The sequence below is a fragment of the Macaca nemestrina genome, chromosome 6 (assembly GCF_043159975.1).
Source record: "Macaca nemestrina isolate mMacNem1 chromosome 6, mMacNem.hap1, whole genome shotgun sequence".
NCBI lineage: Eukaryota > Metazoa > Chordata > Mammalia > Primates > Cercopithecidae > Macaca > Macaca nemestrina.
In genome coordinates, this window is record NC_092130.1 from 141776177 (window position 1) to 141798193 (window position 22017).

A 22017-nucleotide genomic window follows, 5' to 3' on the forward strand; every position below is an offset into this window, starting at 1 on the left:
ATGGGGAAAGGTAAGAGCAAGGCTGGTAAAAATGGAAAATGCAGTAGGTCCTGATAGAATCAGTCCATCAACATTTTTTATTAAATTCCCCATTACCATGAGTAACAACCTATGTTAAATTTAGTCTTCATAAAACCTATTGTTCTATGACAACTTTCATTTGCATAATACTTTAAACTTTTCAAAGTATTTTTCCACACTGTATCTCCATAGATTTTCCTAATAATCCTGGGGGATTGTTAGAGGAGGTATTATATTCATTTTACAGATAAGAAATGAGTGAAATAAATAAGGCCGTTTGAATGATTAGTTTCTAGTAGAGCTGAAACAAGTTTCTCTGAGTCTCATAAAACTATATTTTTCTATTATACCACCTTACCCTCTCCTCGTTAAAACACCAACCAACACCCACAGCAGTTCCCTCACATCACTACAAAATCCGTAAGTCTTAACTTCAACACCTTAACTTCAAAGCAAAACTAACCTTAAAAAATGAAACTCCTTAAGGAGCTACTTATCACACAAATATTTGAATTAAGGAATATAGGAGAGTGGTATAAATCAGTAATTAGTATTTAGGAAGAGGTTTCAAAACAACATTTATTGTTATATTTGTAATAGTCTTTCATACCATTAATGTTGCATGTTTACTTACTATAAACCTCCCGTATTCTTATATGGAGCTGCAGATTCTTTGCGAAATAGAGGTAATAGGAGTAAACTCCCTAATTATAGCAACATGCTTATAAACTACATCTACCCAATTCAATCTGGACAACCTCAACAAGTCCTATCAATAGTCACATACAGTTAGATTCTTCTACATGTGAAAGTCACAAACACTCATGGTAATTAATTTATACTGTTTTCATTTGAAGGCCTCTCACACCTATGTTCTTATGCCAGGAGAACTGAGTTGTATCACAAATGTTTCAGCCTCTTATTTGAAGGCATCTGAGATTCTCCAGAAGTGTTTAGGGAAATCCCTCAGCCCATCTTGCATTCATTGAAAAGGCATAAATCCAGCCAACTATAAGTGATGTACAATATGCAAGGAATTATTTTTTTGTGATCTAAGCATAACACCACTTCTGTGAAGGGAGCTTTCTCTTCAGTTCACCTGGTAAATTGGAACTGCCTGTGGTTCTAGATGCACGTGTGAAAACAGGCATCTCTAAGCACTGCCAAAGAACATATGTTTTTTTTTATTTCCCAGATGATGACTTTCCATCCATGAGAAATGTTCATGTTTCTTGGCAAAAAAAAATTGGCTTATTCTAGACTAGACTGGCTGTCCCTGTAGTAGTAGCACCAAGTCCAAAGCTTTTGAAACATTTATTCCTTAGTTGTGCCTTAGACTGTGGATCAACTTTATTGTAACTTTCCAGATGGGTCCAGCTAACTGGCCAATTTGATGATCTATAAAACAGTAACCTTCAAACTAGGATATACATACCACGGGGTACACAAAAACTTGCCAAGAGGAGACAAGTAAGTCTTAAGGTAATAGTTTCCTCAACTATTAATTATTTAGCTAAGCTAATAGTAAATCCTCAACTTCCGTATGTACATGTTTTTCACAAAATTAATAAGCATGACAATTCAGCTGCATCCAAGTTGTCAAGCCCACTCTCCTTTCTTGCTTTTTTAAACAATCACTTACTTCTTACTTTCTAAGAGCAGAGTATACTCCTCACCCATCTCACATTTACTACAGAGAGGGAAAAAAGAAAACAATAAACAACTCCAAATGTTAGTGCTCAACTGGACTCTGACACCTTGAAGTTTTGTGATCTCAAATTCTTTTTATCAACATTGAAAGATTACCTAATCAATTTTTAGATAATGGAGCAAAAAAAATTTTTTTGATGAAAGACCACTAACTATGGGATCTCTTTTTGGTATATAACTCAGAAAAAGGGATTAAAATTTGTGTGACATTTTTATAAGAACATTTATTTTATTCTTATCTACTTATTTATGTGAGTAAAGCTTCTCAGCACTTACAACTATAAAAGTGAAAAGTAGGAATCAAACTGATACTGAACGCCGTCTCTTCCTAGCACCATGAATGAATGAAGTAATATTCATTCATGGATACAGGAACCAACATATTAATTTAAAAAGAAGACTCATTCATTTCATTAAGATAGCTTTCCAATAAAATTTTACTTATGTTTAGTAATGATTTTTTTAAATTTACTATTAATAAAGAATTTTTAATACTTAGACCCTATGGTCAAAGAGTATTTAATATTTTAAAATTTCAATTAGTATCTTTTTGGTACAGAAAAGTATGACAAGGTAATTAATGAAAACTTTCAAAGATAAACTATATTACATTAGGTTAAAATTCTGTGGGGGAAATGGAATAGAAATATGAATTCAGGAATAAAAAGGGGCATAGAGTATATAGGAAGTCTGTGTGCCTTCTGTTCACTTTTGCTGTGAACCTAAAGCTGCTCTAAAAAGTAAAGCCTACTTAAAAAGCATAAATAAAAAGGAATAAAAATAACTAAAAAATTTCCAACTGTTAGAAAAATATCAGTGCTGTACGACCCAGCATCACTACAGCATTTATATTTATTGATTTTATTTTTAAAGTGGTAAAATAATTATATGTTAAAATACAAATAATAACAACATTATTAGGAATTATATTCTTTGCATCTACTTAATCTTAAGATGAAAAATATTAGATATCACACTAAAAATGTACAGGAAAACATAATTTATCAAAATTCCTTTATGGGGAGACAAACGGAATATCTGAAGACTATTACCCTCATCACATGCCATTTCCGTCTCTGAGCTCTTACCCACACATTTCTCCTGCACTAGCCCAATCCTAATTTACCCACCCCTCAAAACCCAAATCAAATCTTTCTTCTTCTAAAACTCTTTTAATGACGTTCCCATGGTGATTTCTTCCTCCAGAAGACTCAATGTGTAAAGCATTCACATGTACCGCTCATTGGGCACAAGTACAATCCTCCCTTTCTACCCATCAGGGATTGGTTCCAGGACTTCCCACACGTACAAAACTTTTAGGATGTTCAAGTACCTGATATAAAATGACATAGTATTCGCACATACCTATGTACATACTCCTGTACTCTTTAAATAATCTCTGGGTTACTTATAACACCTGATACAATGTAAATGTGATATAAATGGTGCTATACTATAAGGGAAAAAAGTTTGTACAATCTTATCATAGATGTAATTTTTTTCCAAATATTTTCAATCCATGATTGGTTGAATCCACAGACACAGAGCCCACAGATATGGAGGACTGACTGTGTATTCTTCCTTGGTCTAGTTTTTGAAATTGGTGATTTTATGTTCTACTCCTTAATTTGAACACAATTCGCGTGGAAGCAGAGAGTATATATAAACTATCTTAATATTCCTCCCTGCCAATTGCAAACGCTGTACCACACATAGATATGGTAGTCACCTAAGAGCTAATCATCAGTATAAACAAAGGTTGATTTCATTGTTCACTGAAAACAAAGAGGTACAATGTCTCTGTTAATGTAGCTACACGGGATATGTAGTTCACTATCATATAAAGAAAATGTAGCTGAGGTCTTGTTTAAGAAACAACCCAGGTCACTTGCTTCCACTATTTTACCTCTTTGTGGTGGAGAGGTTGCGTCAAAACCTTAGTGATACAAAATAACTGTTTATTTCTCACAAGACTGGGCTTCACTGGGAGATTCGCCTCAAGCTGCAACAGCTGGGGTGGTTCTGCTTTTCACTGGGGTCAATGATAGCCAGGTTGAAGGGGCAGCGGCTACCCATTAGAAGCCCTTTTCAAGGCAATGGCACGAATACACGAAAGTAAAGGCAATGAATGAGACCTCTTTATGCCCATGCTTTGAACTGGCCCACTGTCACTCTCAACTACATGCCATTGGCTAAAGTAAGTCACATGGCCAAGCACAAAGCCACTAGGGAGGGAGCCACTTATCACTTTGCCTGTGATAAGGTCATGGCAAGGGTGTAGATGCAGAGATGGGTAAAGAATTGGGACCAAAATTCTAATCTATCATGAGGAATAAGGTGTTTAAAAAAGTAAATGAAATATTTAATTTATTTTCTTTTTTCTCATATTCAAATTAATAGGTCTAATTTTTGTCCCTATATGAGAACTTTAGGGCCATAGCATTTTTCATGAAAGGTATTTTGGTGGGACAAGCAGTGAGAGGTGGTCCATTTTATCTATATGTCAGCCTTGAGGAAGATATTTATGTGTCAGTTTGTTAACTTGCTTTCCTTAAAGTTGAACCACTTTAGATTCACTAGAACTTTGTAGATTCAAAGTTTATGTAAAATGTGCTATTTGTATAAAGATGTTGTTTTAAACTCACCCACTAGCAGCAGGAAACCCTTTCAATTATTTCTCTTGCATAAGCCATGGGTTTATGGTAAACTACCCACTCTTTGACAAATTGGTCTTAAAACCAACATCCAGATTTGTAATCCAGTTCATTGGAGTTAGGAATGTGGCCTAGGGCAATGGAAGAGTTTGTGTTTTTGTGCCAAGGTAAGTTACAGATTTGATCCGCAAACCTATTGGCCTCCCTGGCTTGGGGCCATTTATTCCAGATACAGCCTAGACAGCAATGACTGTTCCTCCAATTAACAGAGGTGTATTTCACAAGGAAATAACTGCTTCTTGTTCGTATATTGTTTCTAAGCCTAGAAGTAAAATTTATCTTTTTTTAAAAACTAAAGATTTATATTTATGAATGAAAGCTTGCCAAATAAAAATATTTTGCTGTGGGAAAAAATATAACTTTTGAGAATGCCTTTCCAGGATGCTGAAATTTTTGTGTTCAACTTGGAAAGTGTAATGGGAATAATACAAGCCTGGAGGGAATGAGGTTCTTGACAAGCAATGAGACAGCTGGAGGAAAAGGCTTAAGTTTAAAGAAAATGAGGAGGGAGAGAGAAAGCCCCAGTGTTGATTCATAGATGAAAAATTACATGCATATGTTATATTGGCCCCCTGAGATGCTCTGTTCTCAAATAATTTAAATAGTTGGTATTACAGCATCAGTTATTGGTTCACTAAGGGAGGTTAGGTAAGAGTTACAGCAGTGAAGTTAAAACTCCAGGAACCAGATGGTCCCATGTGCCTTACTTATTGCATTTCTTTCATTGCACTCTAAACAGTGCCTTAGTTGCCTAAAAGAGTTCATAAGGCCCTCCTAAGGTATGCTTTCTGCCAGGGACGCTGAGCCAAGGTGAACAGGCTCTTGCTTCTGTTTCTGATTATAGCACACACATATTGGGTGACGGTGACATGAACTGAAGCTGTCTCACTTTTTCCAGCTACAGAGGGCTGCCTTGCATTATGTTGTGCTATTTCCACTTCTGATACTACTCTGTTCATTCTCAGGATCAACATTTTAGGGATGGATCCCCTAAGCACACCTTTTGACAATGAGTTCTACAATGGACTCTGTAACCGGGATCGGGATGGAAACACTTTGACATACTACCGAAGACCCTGGAACGTGGCTTCTTTGATCTATGAAGTAAGTCTCCTCGGAGGAAAACACATTGTTCGACTTTTGGCTGAAAAATTGCTTCAATAAGTTTAGTACCAAACAATGTGAAAAACTCAGTAGAATGATAATTTCACAAGAACACAAGACTCAAAGAACAGGCGATGTAGTTTGGATCTCTCTAGAAACATACAATTGTGTCTTCTCAATCCTCAGTAACATGCACCTAGTGATAAAGATGTGGCAAATACCTAGACTCCATAGAAAGAATTATCTAAGGATCTAAGATAACTAAAAATTAAATCAGTGCTGATTTAAGTGGTGATAACATTGCTTCCATGCTACTTGAGTTTTGCTGTTATTGTTTGCTAGCCTCCTGATGAAAACTCACCTTTGCGTTGGTTTTCCTTCAGAATCCCCCTATGAAGAGCCTGCTTGACTAATGTGAGTGGCTATTTTCACTCACCTTAAACTCCTCTACCTCTTGAAAATGATTTATAAAAATGATTTTTACTCTAATCAACACTATTCCAAACTTAACTATCTTTCCTAAAGTCACCTAATTCTCTGGAACAATGACAGACTGTAGCCCTCCACCATTAAAAGGATTAATATTTATCACCTTTAGAGATTCCTTCTTTGTTCCAAACAAGATATAATAAATAATAATAATAAGCTTGTTCTGACCCAGGAGCTACAAGAGTCTGTTTCTTAAAATGGTCCCACTGGTAAAGGAGACCCTTAAGGTCTGCTTTATTCAGTTATTACAAGATTCTTATTGTTATCAGTCCCACCAGTTTGAAAAATGTGTATGCTTTTAAAGAAGCATGGTTAATATTCCTTTACTTTCTGAAAATATAATAAATCAGTCCCTACATATTGCAGCCAGAAGCATGTTTTCTCATGAATGCTAAGACTGTCGTATCTTGACCATTTGACTGGCATGTTTTTTTTCACATGTGGTCATGTTTCTTATACCTATAAGTCAGAATATAAGTCAGTTGCCAACAAATTTGAGGAAATCTTTTGGACTGTTGGTTTTTCCCCATAATACCACGTTAAACTTCTTTAAGCACAGATTTTTGGGATGGAAAGATGACAATCGTTTTTAAAAAGTATTACATACATTCTATTTTCTTAAATAGAAAATACCAAACATGGACGCCTTGGTCATTGCTGATGGGAGAAGGGTTATTGTTGTGTTGATTTAGTTTGTTTGGAGTTTAGTCTGCATTTTAGTTTTTCTGTTTTCACCACTGTGATCAACTCTTAGCTTCTCTAGTGGGGTAATAACTTGTATGACATAGGATGGTGAAGGCTAGGGGCTGCCCAGGACTGATCTTGAAGCCACATTTGGTGAGGAAACACTGCTTTCCCTTATCCATAACCCTGGAAACAGATGTGTTTCAGCATTTCAGAATGTTTGGGATTTTAGAAAGGTGATGTGGGGCTTACCTGTATATGATATACATCAAAGTGGAGTTTGAGCAGCATCGCATAGTCTAACACATCAATATTTCTGTAGCAAAACTAATCTATGTTCACATATGGTGGGAAAAATAAAGATTATAGATACCTTTTACTAGTTCTGGTGAGATTAATACCTCCAAAAAAGTTTGATGTCAAGCTTATTAGAAAGAAGATAGTAATTGTGAACTTGAATATTTATGTGGTGCCAACTGGGGTAGTGGGAGTTAAATAGGGATTGGCTAAGGCCTCCAAATCACTCCCTTGCTGCTCCCACTGCTGATAATCCCCTTATTCAAATCTGTTATGGTCTCAGAAAATAAGTAGCCAAATTTGTTATTATTATACATAAAAGAACACAAACTTTTATGAGGGGAAATATCTACTTTAACTCCTTAGAGGGAATTTTTTTCTTTAATTCCTACTACTTAATGAAATATGTCATTTACTTTCTCATGTGTATCAGTAATACCTGAAGGCAAATTATACATATTATACTTCTTTATAGCTTATTACCAATACCAACTCAATATAATACTCACCAGTTTTTGTTTGATGAAATGATTTTTAACTCTTGCCTTAGTTACTTATTGGCAATAATTTATGGGTTTTCATTTTTGACAGAATGATACTGGTCCATCATAACATGGGAATACACCTAAATAATTACATCTTCTTATCATCCATTCATACTCTCTCATTTAGGGTCTTTCGTCTGAAATGGGCTGTGGTTCTAGAGCCACTCTGCTCAGGTTGAAATTCCACCTCTGCCCCTTAGTGCTGTAAAATCTCAGGCAAATTACTTATCATCATTGTGCCTCAGTTTCTTTATCTATAAAATAGAAATAATAATGCCTACCTCATGGAGATAAATGGGTCTAAATATGTGAAACACTCAGGAAGTCACTGGCATATAGCAAGCCCTCAGTAAACATTAGCTATTATTCGTTTTAGAATATAATTAGTAAAAGACTTAGCCAAAGCTAGGTACATAATTAGTGGTCACATAATAGGTCAAGATTTACTGACCACTTTATAAATTAACGGTAATGACCAAGAACAATTGTAGTCAGTAAAAAGGGGAGAGGGGAGTGGTGATTGCATTTATAACTTAGGTCCTTTTCTACTTACTTTTCTTTGGTTCTTTCTTCACTTTTGTTGTTGAATAATAATTTGTAAGCCTAACTCATGTTTCAAGTGTTCATTATAATTCTTCTTAAATCTGAGTCTCCATGAAAATGTAAGAATTGGTAGATGAACAAAAATTTGCAAAATGCACCCAGTTTATAAGTATACTTTTCACCCCAATCCTGCCAAAATCCTGGGTGACTTCAATAGCATGTGGGCTGCCAAGTATTTTTTGTTGCCTCATAACTTCCTATACCATTTTACTATAGCCACTCTTATTTCTAGCCACCTAACCCTTGACTTTGTATTTACCAGAATTTTGCTGTCTCTGAAATCTGAAAATCCAGCTTTTAAGCCTCTCATCTTATCACAATTGTCTAACCTCTCAGCTGTCACCCTCATTTATGCCCACAAACCTCTACTTGGCCTCATCTAGACCTTCAGGCTTTTTGGAATCTATTTTTCTCCTGGTGTATCTTGTTCCTCCTACTCTAAATTATTTTGTTCATCCAAGCTAGATCCATTTTGACTACATTTGCCAATATTAGCAGTGTCCTTGCTTTCCATTCCTCCTATAATCAAGAAAAACTCTGATTTGGGATGAACTTTATTATTTTCTGCCCTACTTATAAACTTACACTGCTGAACACTAAAGGGAAAATTATGCTCACACAAAAACAACTAGCATTATAATTTCAACTGGATCCTCCACACTGTTCAGTAGGTCCATGATACCTTCTGAGGCTTTCCTCATTCTTGTTCTTCACAGGAGCAGGCTCAATCTTTCAGCAACACCGTCAAGCCTCTTACTGTTACTCACCGTCTTGATCCTGGGTGCAGCAGATGACATTAGCTCCAACTTAACAGAGAATACCCAAGTCTTAGGCAGGAGCTTTCCAAGTTGTTTCTTCAAAGTTATTCTATGTACTTACTTTGCTACTCGATCCATCTTTACATCCTTCTATTCTCTCAGTAGGAAGTTATTCTTTCTCTTCCCTAGCCTGGATCCCACTCCAAGTACCTTGCTAGACATTCTACTAAGCCTCCACTCAACCTTTCCTTCTTTTTCCTTCCACTCTGGGCTTCATATATAAATATTTTTCAAGGGTCTCATCTAAAAAGAAACAAATGAAGAAACCTCTCCCATCTCTATATACCCATGTTGTCTACAGTTGCTATCTCAACATATGTGCATTGCATTTATTCCCCACTCTCTGTTATCTTGTGTCTATTCATTTTTCAACCCTCTTCAAGTCTATCTCAAGCTTATTTTGAGCTCCCTTTTGGAGAATCCTTAAATAGTATTGAACTCTTTCCAGAGTTCCTAGCTTGCTTCACTAATTTTTCTCTATATATTCTTCTTGAGTGATTTCCTTTTCCTTTTCTCCTATGGCTTCGATTTTCACTCTGTTTGATTGCATACAAATCCTATGTTACCAGCCCACATCTCTCTTTGAACTAGATGCTTGTATATCCAGTTGTCTGCCATTGTCACAGAGTCAACATACCTAAAACCGATAACCAATCTTACTCCCAATTTTCTGCTTCTTGCTCTTGAATTCTCTGTCTTGGTAAGTGGAAATAATATCGCCCTAGTCATCAAACTCAAAACCTGAAATCCCTCCTTAAGACATTCTTTACAGACTCATTTCCCTCAAAACCCACAATATCCAATCAGTCTTCAATTTCTATTATTATAATCTCCTTTAAATCTGTTTCTTATTCCCCATTCCCACTGCCACTGCCTTAAGCTGCCATCACTTCTCATGTAGGAATGACTCAAAATTGTCTTCTTAGTTTATAGCCTCTAGTTTTTCTCAACTTCAATCATTCCCCACATTTCAGTATAAAAATAATAAATCTGATCATTCTCCTTGCAGCTTAAATTTGGTGAGTGTCTATCTATAGCCTTCAGTGCAGTAGTCAGTCTCCTTGGCAAGGAGTACAAAGTCAATCCTGATCTGATTTTTGATTGCCACTCCACCCTCAGCTTTCTCCTCTGAATTCTCTATCTTCTAAAATGCTTCTCCTACAAATAAATGCAATATGCTTTGATTTTTTCTCTATTTTGCTGTATAATAAGTATTTTTTGGTTACTATCTCAGTCTTTTATTGACCACAGAATCCTGAAAAATTAATACTGTACACTATGCTAAATAAATGCCTATTGAATGAATAAAAAATTCATGCCAGCATATTAACAGTCTAAGTTAATATTTCTAATGAAGGCAAAGAACAAATATTTAATTGGAATTGCCATTAAAGTTGACAGCAAAATTGCAAGCAGAGGCTTAATAAACATTCCAATTATTCTTTCTACTGGCAACTTAAGCCCATTTAGAAAATCTAGCAGCAGATAAAGCTTACTACATACCTGGTCATTTGTCCTATGTTGATGTTTCTCAAGTGGAAAATATGTAGTCTTTCTCTACAGAAACTGCTATCTTGAAAGGGACTCTGTTCTACAAATAAACTCATGCATTCAAGGTTGAAGTCATAGGCAGGGGTCAACTCATGAAAGCACTCATGTACCATAATAAATACACTGAGCATAATCCTGAGCATAATGAGGGAGCCACTCCAGAGAGCAAGATGCTGAGACTTTCATTTTAGAACTTCGTGTTTTGTAGCAATAAATTTTAAGGGAACAAGACCAGAGGTAATGAGAACAGAAGGAGGGTATTTTATGGTCCAAGAAGCAGATGACGAAAGGCTAATCTGGGTCTGTAATAGTAGAGATGAAGAGGAAGGATAAAATCCAGCATATTTAAGAATTAAGAGATTAGTAATAAATTGGAGACAGTATAGCATATGATCAGTCACAAGGTTCTGAATTAAGACTCTCTGGGTTTAAATTTTGCTAAATTCCTCCACTTATCATCTATGTGAATTTGGGCAACTTAGTTATCTTTCCTGGATCTCAATTTCCATCATAAAATGGCATGATAGTAGTATACACTTCATAGAGTTTCAGAAATATTAAATGTGTTAATAACCATAAAGTGATTAGAACAGTGCCTATCACAAACTAAACTTTCTATAGATGGACCCTATAAAAATGGAAAGCCAAAAACAAACAAACAAATAGAAAAAACAACCACACACACATACACACAACCAGTGAATTATAGGCCATCAAAAGAGATGTGGGAAATTGGATGTGCAGGAAATCTACCAAAGAAGGAGTGGTTTCTATAATTTTGAGTTTGAGGGTCTATATGATATTAGATGGAGTTATCCTACAACAAGGAGATTATTTGAATCAAAATGGAGAGAATGATCTAAATTGTAAAAAGAGATCTAGGTGTCCATTAACATATACATGATCATTGCTTTTTTTTTTTTTTTTTTTTTTTTTGAGATGGAGTCTCGCTCTGTTGCCCAGGCTGGAGTGCAGTGGCGCAATCTCGGCTCACTGCAACATCAGCCTCCCAGGTTTAAACGATCCTCCTGCCTCAGCCTCCTGAGTAGCTGAGATTAGAGGCGTGTGCTACCATGCCCAGCTAATTTTTGTATTTTAGTAGAGACGGGGTTTCACCATGTTGGTCAGGCTGGTCTCTAACTCCTGACCTCATGATCTGCCTGCCTTGGCCTCCCAAAGTGCTGGGATTACAAGAGTGAGCAACCGCGCCTGGTGATCATTGCATTCTTAAGAGTGCCTGAGATTACCCAAGAAATGTACAATGAGGGAGAAGAGAAGAACATAGAGACTGAAGTCCTGGAGCACACAAACGTTTAAGACTTAGGCAGAGAAAAAAAATTCTATAGATAATAGAGATGAATTGAACTTGTTATCCTTTACTAACTGTCAAATTACTCCAAAACTTAATGGCTAAATGGTTAAGAATGTGAGAGTATCTTGGCTAGATGGTTCTGGCAGAGGGGTGCCTCAAGAGGTTACAATGAATCTGTTCTTCATAGATTTCTCCTTTCAATTAGTGAGAGATGGCTTTGATAATAATACGTGATTTATGGTTTTATTATCCATTTGTACAAATAAAATTTTAATGACGTCTTCAACAGTTTTCTCTACTTACTCTCTATTTACAACTGCCCTCCAAACCTCTACAACTTGAACTCTGAAATATTTCTTGATTGTGTCTCTCTCTTCCATTTTTAGTGCCATAGGCAATGTTTATTTCTTTTCAAGGAGCATTATATGAACAAATTCTTAGACAGGATAACTTCAACTGACCCCTATAATATGTCTGCCTCCTAGAACATGCAAGCCACTTGACCTTCTGTCTCTGAATCTAGCTTCTCCAACATCTGTTTATTCAGTACTCATAAAGAAACTTCCTTCCATCTTTGTGCTTTTCTGCTTTCTGTAATCTTGCCCCTTGGTCTCCTCTTCTAAGACTTTTGCTTTTCTCTCTATGATGGTTACAAGTATTGGTCCATTTCATAATGCTTAACATTAAGCCTAGACGTCTTTTGGCATGGATGGATTTTTGCATTTCCCAATTCAGCTTTTGTTCCTACGCTCTCTGGGATGACCCCATCCTCACAGTTTCAGGCTGTACTCGCAACTACCCGGCATAGTGAGAGAGGCTACTTTTTCTTGAGTCATTCAACAACATCCTAATTGATACCCTGACCAACAATCTGTTATATTTGAAAGTGGCCCTTTACACTGCTGAGTTGATATTTGCCTTATGCCATTTCCTTTCTAGTCATTTCACATACAAGTGCAGGTGCCTACAAATTACACCCCTCTATCAAAAAGCCACGATGTCACCAGTATTGTTCTTTTTTCTCACGATTGCTTTGGCCATTCAAGATTTTCTGTGGTTCCATACAAATTTCAGGATTGTTCTTTTTATTTCTGTGGAAAATGACATAAAATTTTGATAGGGATTGCACTGAGTCTGTAGATCATATTGGGCAGTATTACTATTTTAACAATATTAATTATTTCAAACCATGAATATTGGATATCTTTCCATTGATTTGTATATTTTCCATTTCTTTCATCAATGTTTTATGAATTTCATCATACAGCTCTTTCATCTCCTTGGTTAAATTTATTCCTAAGTGTTTTCTTTTTAATTCTGTAGTAGATAGTATTTTTAAAAGTTTCTTTTTCAGATAGTTTGTAGCTAGTGAGTAGAAATGCAACTGATTTTGCATGTTGATTTTGTATCCTGCAACTTTACTGAATTTGTTAGTTCTAATATTTTTTGTCTTTCTTTGTTTTTTGGGTGGAGTCTTTAGGGTTTTCTACATAAAAGATTATGTCATCTGCAGACAATTTTACTTCTTCCTTTCGGACTTAAGTGCCTTTTATCTCTTTCTTTTTCCTAATTGCTCTAGCTAAGACTTCTAGCACTATTTTGAACAGAAATAGAGTGGGCATCCTTGTCTTGTTCCTGACATCTGATAAAAATTTTCAGTTTTAACCACTGAGTATAATGGTCAATGTGGGCTTGTTGTATATGGCCTTTATTACGTTGAGATGCATTCCTTCTCTCCAACAAACCTAATTTGTTGAGAGTTTTCTAATCTTTAAATGACGTTGAATTTTATTGAATGCTTTTTCTACATCTATTGAGATGATCATATAATTTTTATCCTTCATTCCATTAATGTGGTGTATCACAATTGTTGATTTGCATATGTTAAACTATCCTTGCATCCTAGATATAAATCTCACTTGATCATTGTGTATGATCATTTTAATATATTTCTGAATTCAGTTTGTTTATATTTTATTGAAGATACATATACATATATGTTAATCACGGATATTAGTTTGTAATTTTCTTTTCTTGTAGTGTTTTTGTCTGGCTTTGGTATCAGGGTAATGCTGGTCTTATAAAATGAATTTGGAAATATTCCCTCTTCTTCAATTCTTTGGAATATTTTAAGAAAGCCTAGGATTAGTTCTTCTTTAAATATCTGGTAGAATTCATCAGTGATGCCTTAAGGTTCTGGGCTTTTCTTTCATGAGAGACTTTTTGTAGTACTGATTCAATCTTTTTAATCATTATTGGTCTGCATTTTCTGTTTCTTCATAATTCTGTCTTGATAGGTTGTATGTTTCTAGGAATGTACCCATCTCTTCTAGGTTATTCAATTTCTTTGTGCATAATTTTTCATAGTAATATCTTATGTTTATTTACATTTCTGTGGTATCGGTTGTACAGCTGTCCCTAGGTATCTATGAGGAATTGGTTCCAGGACCACTCACAAATACCTAAATTCTTAGATGCTCATATAAAATGGTGTGATATTTGCATATACCCTACGCTCAGCCTCCAGCATAATTTAAATATCTCTAGATTACTTAGAATACCTAAGTCATGTAAGTGCTATTTAAATTTAAATAGTTGTTATACTGTAATGTTTAGATGATAATGACAAGGGAAATAGTTTGTACATGTTCAGTACAGATGCAACCATTGTAGAATCAACTACATTTTTGATCCGATGATGGTTGAATCCATGGATGCAAAATCCGCAGATATGAAGAGCCAATAGTAATATCTCCTCTTTCATTTCTGATTTTATTTGAGTCTTCTCTTTTCTTCCTGAGTTAGCCTAGCTAAAGGTTTGTTCATTTTGTTTCTTTTTTTAAAAACTAACTGTTGGTTTTCTTGGTCTTTTCTGTTCTTTTTCTGCTACCTATTTTATTTATTTCTGCTCTGATCTTTATTATTCTCTTACTTCAATTAATTTTAATTTAGTAAGCTTAGTTTGCCTTTCTTTTTCTAGTTCCTTAAGATATAATGATAGATTGTTTGAGAAATTCTTTTTTGATGTAGGCTTTTATTACTATAAACTTTTCTCTTAGAACTGCTTCTGCTGCATCCCATAAGTTTTGGGATGTTGTGTTTTCATTTTTATTTATTTTAAGATATTTTTAAACTTTTAATCTCTTTGTTGACTTATTGTTCAGGAACATGTTAATTTTTCCATATTTGTGAATTTTCCAAAATTTCTCCTGTTATTGATTTCTAGCTTCATACCATTGTGGTCAAAAGAGATCATTAATATTATTTTAATATTCTTAAAATGTTTAAGATTTGTTTTATGGCCTAATACATGATCTATCCACAAGAATGTTCCATGTGTGCTTAATAAAAACATGTATTATGTTACTTTGGATGGAATGTTCTGTGTATATTTGTTAGGTCTATCTGGACTAAAGTGTAGTTCAGTTCCAATGTTTCCTTAATAATTTTCTCTCCAGATGACCTGTCTATTGTTGAACGTGGAGTATTGAGAAGTTCCCTACTATTATTTTATTGCAGTTTGTCTCTCCTTTCAGATCTATTAATATTTACTTTATACATTTAGGTGCTCTGATGTGGGGTACATAGAAATTTAAATATCCTCTTGCAAAATTGACCCCTTCATTATTATATAATGATCTTCTTTGTCTCTTCTTACACTTTTTGACAAGTCAAAATTTTATCTGGTATATTTAGCTATCCCTGCTGTATTTTGGCACTTAAAGGTGAAGTGAGTCTCATAGGCAGCATATATAATAGTTGGGGCCTGCTTTTTAATCCATTTAGCTACTCTACATCTCTTGATTGAGTACATTTAAGATAATTATCGGTAGGTAAGGACTTACCATTGCCATTTTGTTCATTATTTTCTGGTTGTTTTGTATGTTCTTTCTGGTTGTTTCTCTCTTGCTATCTTCCTTTGTGATTAGATAATTTTCTATACTGATATGCTTTAATTCTTTGCTTTTTATGTTTTCTGTGTTTAGTTGATTTTTTTGTGGTTTTCATGAGTTACCATGCAGCTTACATAAAATATCTATAGTTATAATAGGCTATTTTAAACTGTTAGCAACATAAATTCCATCACATTTTTAAAACTTCTACACTTTTCCTCCCCACATTTTGTTTTTGATGTCACAATTAACACCTTTTTATATTGTGTATTACTTAACTATTATAGCTATTATTATTTCTAATAGTGTTGTCTTTTAATTTTCATACTACAGATATACTTGATTTGTACATCATCATTATGGTATTAGAGTATTCTGAATTTGACTATGTACTTAATTTTACCAGTGAATTTTATAATTTCATAAATTCTTTATGTTATGAATTTTCATTCTTTTCTTTCAACTTGAAGAACTCCCTTTAGCATTTCTTATAGGAAGGTCTAGAGGTAATGAACTTTCACAGCTTTTGTTTCTCTGGGAAATTTTTTATTCCTTCATCATTTATGAAGGTCAGAATTGCCCAGTATACTGTTCTTGATTGGCAGTTTATTTTTCTTTCAGTACTCTTGAATATATCATCTCACTATCTCCTGGATTCAAGGCTTTCGCTGAAATATCTGCTAGTAATCTTATGTGAGCTCCTTCATATGTGATGAGTTGTTCTTCTCTTGTTTTCAAAATTCTCTTTGTTGTATGATTTTTGAGTTTTACTGTAATGTGTCCAAAAGATCTCTTCAAATATAGTGTATTTGGGGTTCTTTGGGCTTCATAGACCTGGGTGCTTGTTTTTTTCTCCACTTTAGGGAAATTTGCTGTCATTATTTCTTTAAATAAGCTCTCTACGCTTTTGTGTTTCTCTCTTCCTTCTGGGGCACCATAATACATATACTGGTTCACTTGATGGTGCCCATAGTTCCCACAGGACTTCTTCACTATTTTTTATTCTTTTCTATTTTTTGTTTTTCTGATTGGTAATTTCAAATGAACTGTCTTTGAGCTCATGATTCTTCTGTGTGATAGAATCTGCTACTGAAGCTCACTATGAAATTGTTCAGCTCATTTGTTGTGTTCTTTAACCCCCTAAATTTGGTTGGTTGTGCTTTTTTATGCTCTCTCTCTATTGAACTTCTAATTTTGTTCATATATTTTTTTCCTGATTTCATCTAGTCTTCTGTCTGTATTCTCATGCAGCTCAATGAGCTTCTTTAAGATAATTATTTTGAATTCGTTTTCAGGCAGTTTGTAAATTTCCACTTCTTTAGGGTCAATTACAGGTGCTTTATTTTGTTCCTTTGGTGGTGTCATGTTTCCCTGATGATGTGTGATCTTTGTGGCCATGCATATCTATGCCTTCGAAGAAGTAAGCACTTATTCCATCCCTTAAAGACCGACTTCAGCAGGGATAACCCTTCATTAATCAGTTTGTCCAGAGATTCTGGGCAAGTCATCTGGCATGGTCCACAAGCAGGCTTGATGCTGGAGTCCTTGGGCAAACGTGATTGGCTCCTTGATTCACTGGAGAAGGCCTAGAGCTTGGGTCTGCTGGAACGAGCCTCGTGCCTGTATCCATAGAGGTCAGCCTAGCACTGGGGTCTACAGAAGTGGGCCTGGACCCTGGGTCCAGTGGGTCCACTGGATCTTGAGGCTATAAGGACCATCCTGGAGCCTGAATTCATGAAGGCTAGCCTGGAGCCTGAGGCCAATAGGGCTGCCTTTGCACTGGGATGGGCCTAGAGGCTGGATCCCCGGTCTCAGGCCTGATTTTTGGATTTGCAGTGACCATTCTGGCACTGGGTGAAACTGGAGCCTGAGTCTACAGAGACCAGCCTTTGAGACTGAGTCCCAGATGCTGGCCTGGTGCCTGAGGTCATGGAAGCTGGCCTGAAGCTGAGATATATGGGTGCTAACCTGGCATAGCTGGAGGCTTAGTCTGCAAGTAAAATCCTGAGTCTGGGGATACAGAGATCAGCCTCATTCTGGGCCTGTCTAAAGCTTGAGTTGAGGCTGGAACCTTTGTCCATGAAACTGGCCTCAGGCCTGAGGCCACAGAAGCTGGTTAAGCCTGGACCCTGTATCTATAGGGTGCTGGGATGTAGCTAGAGTCAAAGACTGGAGTTTTATTTAATAAGTAATTATAAAAGAAGTGGTTTTCATTTTATTTTGTTTTAAAAGAGGAGCCATAAAAGCTTGCAGCAAAAATATTTGTTAGTCTGTTGTATCAGGAGAGGCTTTCCTAAAGCAGTGATGTTTCGGGTAAAACTTGAAACAGGAGTGGGAATTAATCAACCTGAGGCCTATGATTTGTGTGTATGTGTGAGAGGGAGTGTGTGTGATGTGTGTGCTATGGGAGGATTGGGGGGGAAAGAGTAAGAGAACATTCCAGAAAGTCAAAGCAGCATAAAAGGGACTTAGGGTAAGAACAGCATGGGTTGTGGAACAGCTAGATGGCTGACACACAGTGATGGAAAGATTGACTAGAAATAAACCTGGTTTAGACTATATTAAAGTCATTAGAAATACACTGGAAGGATCTAAGTAGGGAAGCGACAATGGTTAGTTTGCTTTTCCCTGTTATGCTAGGAAGTTTCTTCAACATGTCTTGTTTTAAAGATAACTGTATACATTTCAGTCTTTTCATGAGACAGTAGTAGCTTTAGGTTTCCCATGCAGAACAACCACTCAATACATACTACTAAATCCAATTCATGACACTGTCTGAAGATACAGGTGTCCCCTTCCCAGACAAGTTACACCTAATTCAGAAGATCTCTGAAAAGAGAACTGAAGCACTTATATATCAACCCTCTCATTGACTATAACCTGACAATAGCCAAGTTGGAAAAAAAAAAAAAAAAGTTTAATTGAAAGTTTAGTGTTGAAGGAACATACCTCAAAATAGTAAGAGCTGTATATGAAAAACCCACAGCCAATATCATACTGAATGGGCAAAAGATGAAAGCATTCTCCTTGAAAACCAGCACAAGACAAGGATGCTTTCTCTGATGACTCGTATTCAACATAGTATTGGAAATTCTGGCCAGTGCAATCAGGCAGGGGAAAGAAATAAAGGGTATTCAAATATGAAGAGAGAAAGTCAAATTATCTTTGTTTGCAGATGACATGATTCTATATTTAGAAAACCCCGTTGTCTCAGCCCAAAAGCTTTTTAAGCTGATAAGCTACTTCAGCAAAGTCTCAGGATGCAAATTTAATGTGCAGAAATTGCTAGCACTCTTATATACCAACAACAGGCAAGCAGAGAACCAAATCATAAATTAACTCCCATTCACAATTGCTAAAAAAAAAAAAAAAAAAAAAAAAAAACCTGTAAAATACCTAGGAATACAGCTAACAAAGCACATGAAGGACCTCTTCAAGAACTACAAACTACTGCTCAGGGAAATCAGAGAGGACATAAGCAAATGGAAAAACATTTCATGCTCACAGATAGGAAGAATCAATATTGTGAAAATGGCCATACTGCCCAAAGTAATTTATAGATTCAATGCTATTCCCATTAAACTACCACTGACATTCTTCATGAATTAGAAAAAAAAAAAAAAAAAACTAATTTAAAATTCATGTGGAAACAAAAAAGGGCCTGTATAGCCAAGATAATTCTAAGCAAAAAGAACAAAACTGGAGGCATCACACTGCCTGACTTCAAACTATAGTACAAGGCTACAGTTATCAAAATATCATGGTACTGGTGCAAAAACAAACACATGGACCAATGGAACACAATAGAGAACTCAGAAATAAGACTGCACACCTACAACCATCTAATCTTCAACAGCTCTTACAAAAACAAGCAATGGGAAAAGGATTCCCTATTTAATAAATAGTGCTGGGAGAACTGGCTAGTCATATGCAGAAAATTGAAACTGGACCTCTTCCTTATGCATTATACAAAAATTAACTCAAGATGGACTAAAGACTTAAATGTAAAACCAAAAGCTCTAGAAATCCTAGAAGAAAATCTAGGCAATACTATTCAGGACACAGGCGTGGGCAAAGACTTCATGATGAAAATGCCAAAGCAATTGCAACAAAAACAAAAATTAACAAATGGGATCCAATTAAAAGCAAAAGCTATAGAAATCCTAGAAGAAAATCTAGACAATACCATTCAGGACATAGGCATGGGCAAAGATTTCATGATGAAAATGCCAAAGCAATTGCAACAAAAACAAAAATTGACAAATGGGATCCAATTAAACTAAAGAGCTTCTGCATGGCAAAAGAAACTACCATCAGAGTGAACAGGCAACCTATATAACAGGAGAAAATTTTTGCAATCTATTCATCTGACAAAGATCTAATATCCAGAGTCTATGAGGAACTTAAACAAATTTACAGGAAAAAAAAATAACCCCATTAAAAAGTGGGCAAAGGACATGAACAGACACTAATCAAAAGAAGACATTCATGTGGCCAACAAACATATGAATAAAAGCTTAGCATCACTGATTATTAGAGAAATGCAAATCAAAACCGCAATGAGATAGCATCTCAAACCAGTCAGAATGACAATTATTAAAAAGCCAAAAACAACAGATGTTGGCAAGGTTACAGAGAAAAAGGAACGCTTTTACACTGTTGGTGGGAGTGTAAATTGGTTCAACTATTGTTGAAGACACTGTGCCAACTCTTCAAAGATCTAGAAGCAGAAATACCATTTGATCCAGCAATCCCATTACTGAGTATATATCCGAAAGGATAGAAATCATTCTATTATAAAGATACACGCATGCATATGTTCACTGCAGCACTATCCACAATAGCAAAGACTTGGAATCAACCCAAATGCCCATCAATGATAGAGTGAATAAAGAAAATGTGGTACATATACACCATGGAATACTATGCAGCCATAAAAAGGAACAAGATCACATCCTTAGCAGGGACATGGATGGAGCTGGAAGCCATTATCATCAGCAAATTAACACAGAAACAGAAAACCAAACACCTCATATTCTCACTTGTAAGTGGGAGCTGAATGATGAGAACACATGGACACGTTGGGGGGAAAACACTCACTGGGGACTGCTGGGGGTAGGAGTGGGAGAGCATCAGGAGGAATAGCTAATGGATACTGGACTTTATACCTAGGTGATGGGTTGACCTGTGCAGCAAACCACCATAGCACATGTTTACCTATGTAACAAATCTGCACATCCTGCACATGTACCCCAGAACTTAAAATAAGTTGAAAAAAAAAGTTTGCTATATTATAAGCCCTTTATATGCATTATCTCACTAAATTGTTATAAGACCTTTTGTGCTAGATATGATGAATATCCGTTTTATAGACTAAGAATCATACTAAGGACACAGAGATTGTTGCATAATCACTTTAAAGTCACGGAGTCTGTATTTGAACCCCAGGAATCTGACTCCAGCCCTTTTTCTCTTAAGTCCTTTGTTCTACTGCCTTTCAAAGAATTGCTTGATTTCTGTTTGGTTCTGTTCTGCTTGTTTTTGCTTTTGTTTCGTATCTTGTTTTTAACAACACTTTTTAATTCTCTTTTAGACCAAAGGCGAGAAAAATTTAAGAACCGAACATTATGAAGAACAAATTGAAGCATTTAAAAGTATCGTCCAAGAGAAGACATCAAATTTTAATGCAGATATATCTCTAAAATTTACACCCACTGAAGCAAATAAAGTTAAAACTGAAAAGTCTTCTGAGAAACAAGCCTCCTCAAATTCTTTACGTGGCCAGGGTAGTTTTCGGTTTTCATATTCCAAAAATGAAACTTACCAACTATTTTTGTCATATTCTTCAAAGAAGGTAAGACGAAACAGTTAATATAGGAATATAATGGAAAGGTTACAAACTAACCAGACTCTTTAAGTATTTAGAGCAAATAGAAATCATAAAAAGGAAAAGAAACATGGATCAAATTCTCAAATATATAGCTAGCACGTCAGAAAGAATACTAACTGGAAAAAAAGTCTGATAGAATCTTTGGCAGTGGTAAATGAATCATATGTTTGGTGGTAGTGAGCAGAAAATGTGTATTAAGAATTTAGAGCATTTTTTGACTGAGACTGTGGTAATATACCATTCAATTTATATGATGATCAGAATTTTAATGAAGAATTATACTGAAGAATTCTGGTAATTCATTGCAATGCCTTACCTACAATGATCACTGTTTATTAACTACAAAATGTGTCTCTAAAGAAATGATGCTATGAAATTATACACAT

The 22017-nt window shown here is 35.6% G+C and overlaps 1 protein-coding gene across 1 annotated transcript in view; it reads left to right on the plus strand.

Annotated features, from left to right (window-relative positions):
- LOC105473109 (complement C9) overlaps positions 1-22017 on the plus strand; it is an 83040-nt gene that overhangs the window by 19333 nt on the left and 41690 nt on the right. Inside the window, exons 5-6 of the mRNA XM_011726750.3 lie at positions 5411-5549; positions 21335-21595. Of these exons, the coding sequence (XP_011725052.2) occupies positions 5411-5549; positions 21335-21595 (400 nt within the window). The remainder of the gene's footprint in view (positions 1-5410; positions 5550-21334; positions 21596-22017) is intronic.